The 825-nt window shown below is 68.5% G+C and overlaps 1 protein-coding gene across 1 annotated transcript in view; it reads left to right on the top strand.

The window, feature by feature from the left end:
• The first annotated feature begins 5 nt into the window (after window positions 1-5).
• Window positions 6-825, top strand: part of GNG13 (guanine nucleotide binding protein (G protein), gamma 13) — a 2,641-nt gene continuing 1,821 nt past the window's right edge. The window contains exon 1 of the mRNA XM_009329412.1: window positions 6-196. Coding sequence (XP_009327687.1) covers window positions 6-196 — 191 coding nt within the window. The remainder of the gene's footprint in view (window positions 197-825) is intronic.

Genomic DNA, 825 nt, shown 5'->3' with positions numbered 1-825 from the left:
CGCCCATGAGCGGGCTCCGGCCGTGTCGGAGGCAGCTGGACCAGCCGTGCATTAATAGATTACACAGAGGATTTTGGGCTCGCCGGCAGCAAGGGGAGCGCTCGCGGGAGGCAGCGCGGGCAAGGCCAGGGCGGCTTGCTGAGCCGGCGGGGACGGACGCAGCCCCCGCTCCCCGCCAACACCTTTTCCAGCTGAGGTAGGTGGAGGGCTCGGCCACGGCACCGGGATGCTGCTGGGATGGCTGGAGCGGGGACGGGGATGCTGGTCCCCATCTGCCTCCAGCAGAGCCACCAGCGGGGACCGGGAGCCCGGGGGGAGGCCGGACCACGGGTGCAGGGGGATGCTGGGCTCTGGGTGCTTGCCCTCTTCCCGTGGCCGGTTGTTTTTCCGGGAGATGCTCTGCAGAGAAACTGAGCTGTGGCAGCCTGTGCAGCTGCCGAGCCGTGCCAGTGCGTGGTTGGATTTGAGCCATGCCGGTGCGTGGCTGGATTGCGTGCCCCGGCATGCAGCAACCCCCAGCCCTTGCCTGCCCCTGCGCTGGGGGCTGCAGCCTGGTCTGGGGTGCGGGACGGGGAGCATGGGTGTCCCTGGGGTTCAGCCACCCTGTGCGCAAAGCGATGCTGCTGGGTGCTGCCCTGTGCCTCTGCGTGCTGGAGGGTCTGGGGGTCACAGCCGGCCACGGGCAGGGGAAGGTCCCCTTGTGCCACCGGTTCTTGGGGTGGCACAGGGAGCCAGGTGCTTGCAGAAGGTCTCATGGGACTATGGTCACAGCTTGTGCCCCGTCAGCTGCTGTGCCTCGGGTTCCCCCTCATGCCCGTCTATACC

The sequence above is a fragment of the Pygoscelis adeliae genome, unplaced genomic scaffold (assembly GCF_000699105.1).
Source record: "Pygoscelis adeliae isolate BGI_AS28 unplaced genomic scaffold, ASM69910v1 Scaffold467, whole genome shotgun sequence".
NCBI lineage: Eukaryota > Metazoa > Chordata > Aves > Sphenisciformes > Spheniscidae > Pygoscelis > Pygoscelis adeliae.
This window is presented reverse-complemented; position numbering and strand designations above follow the sequence as displayed.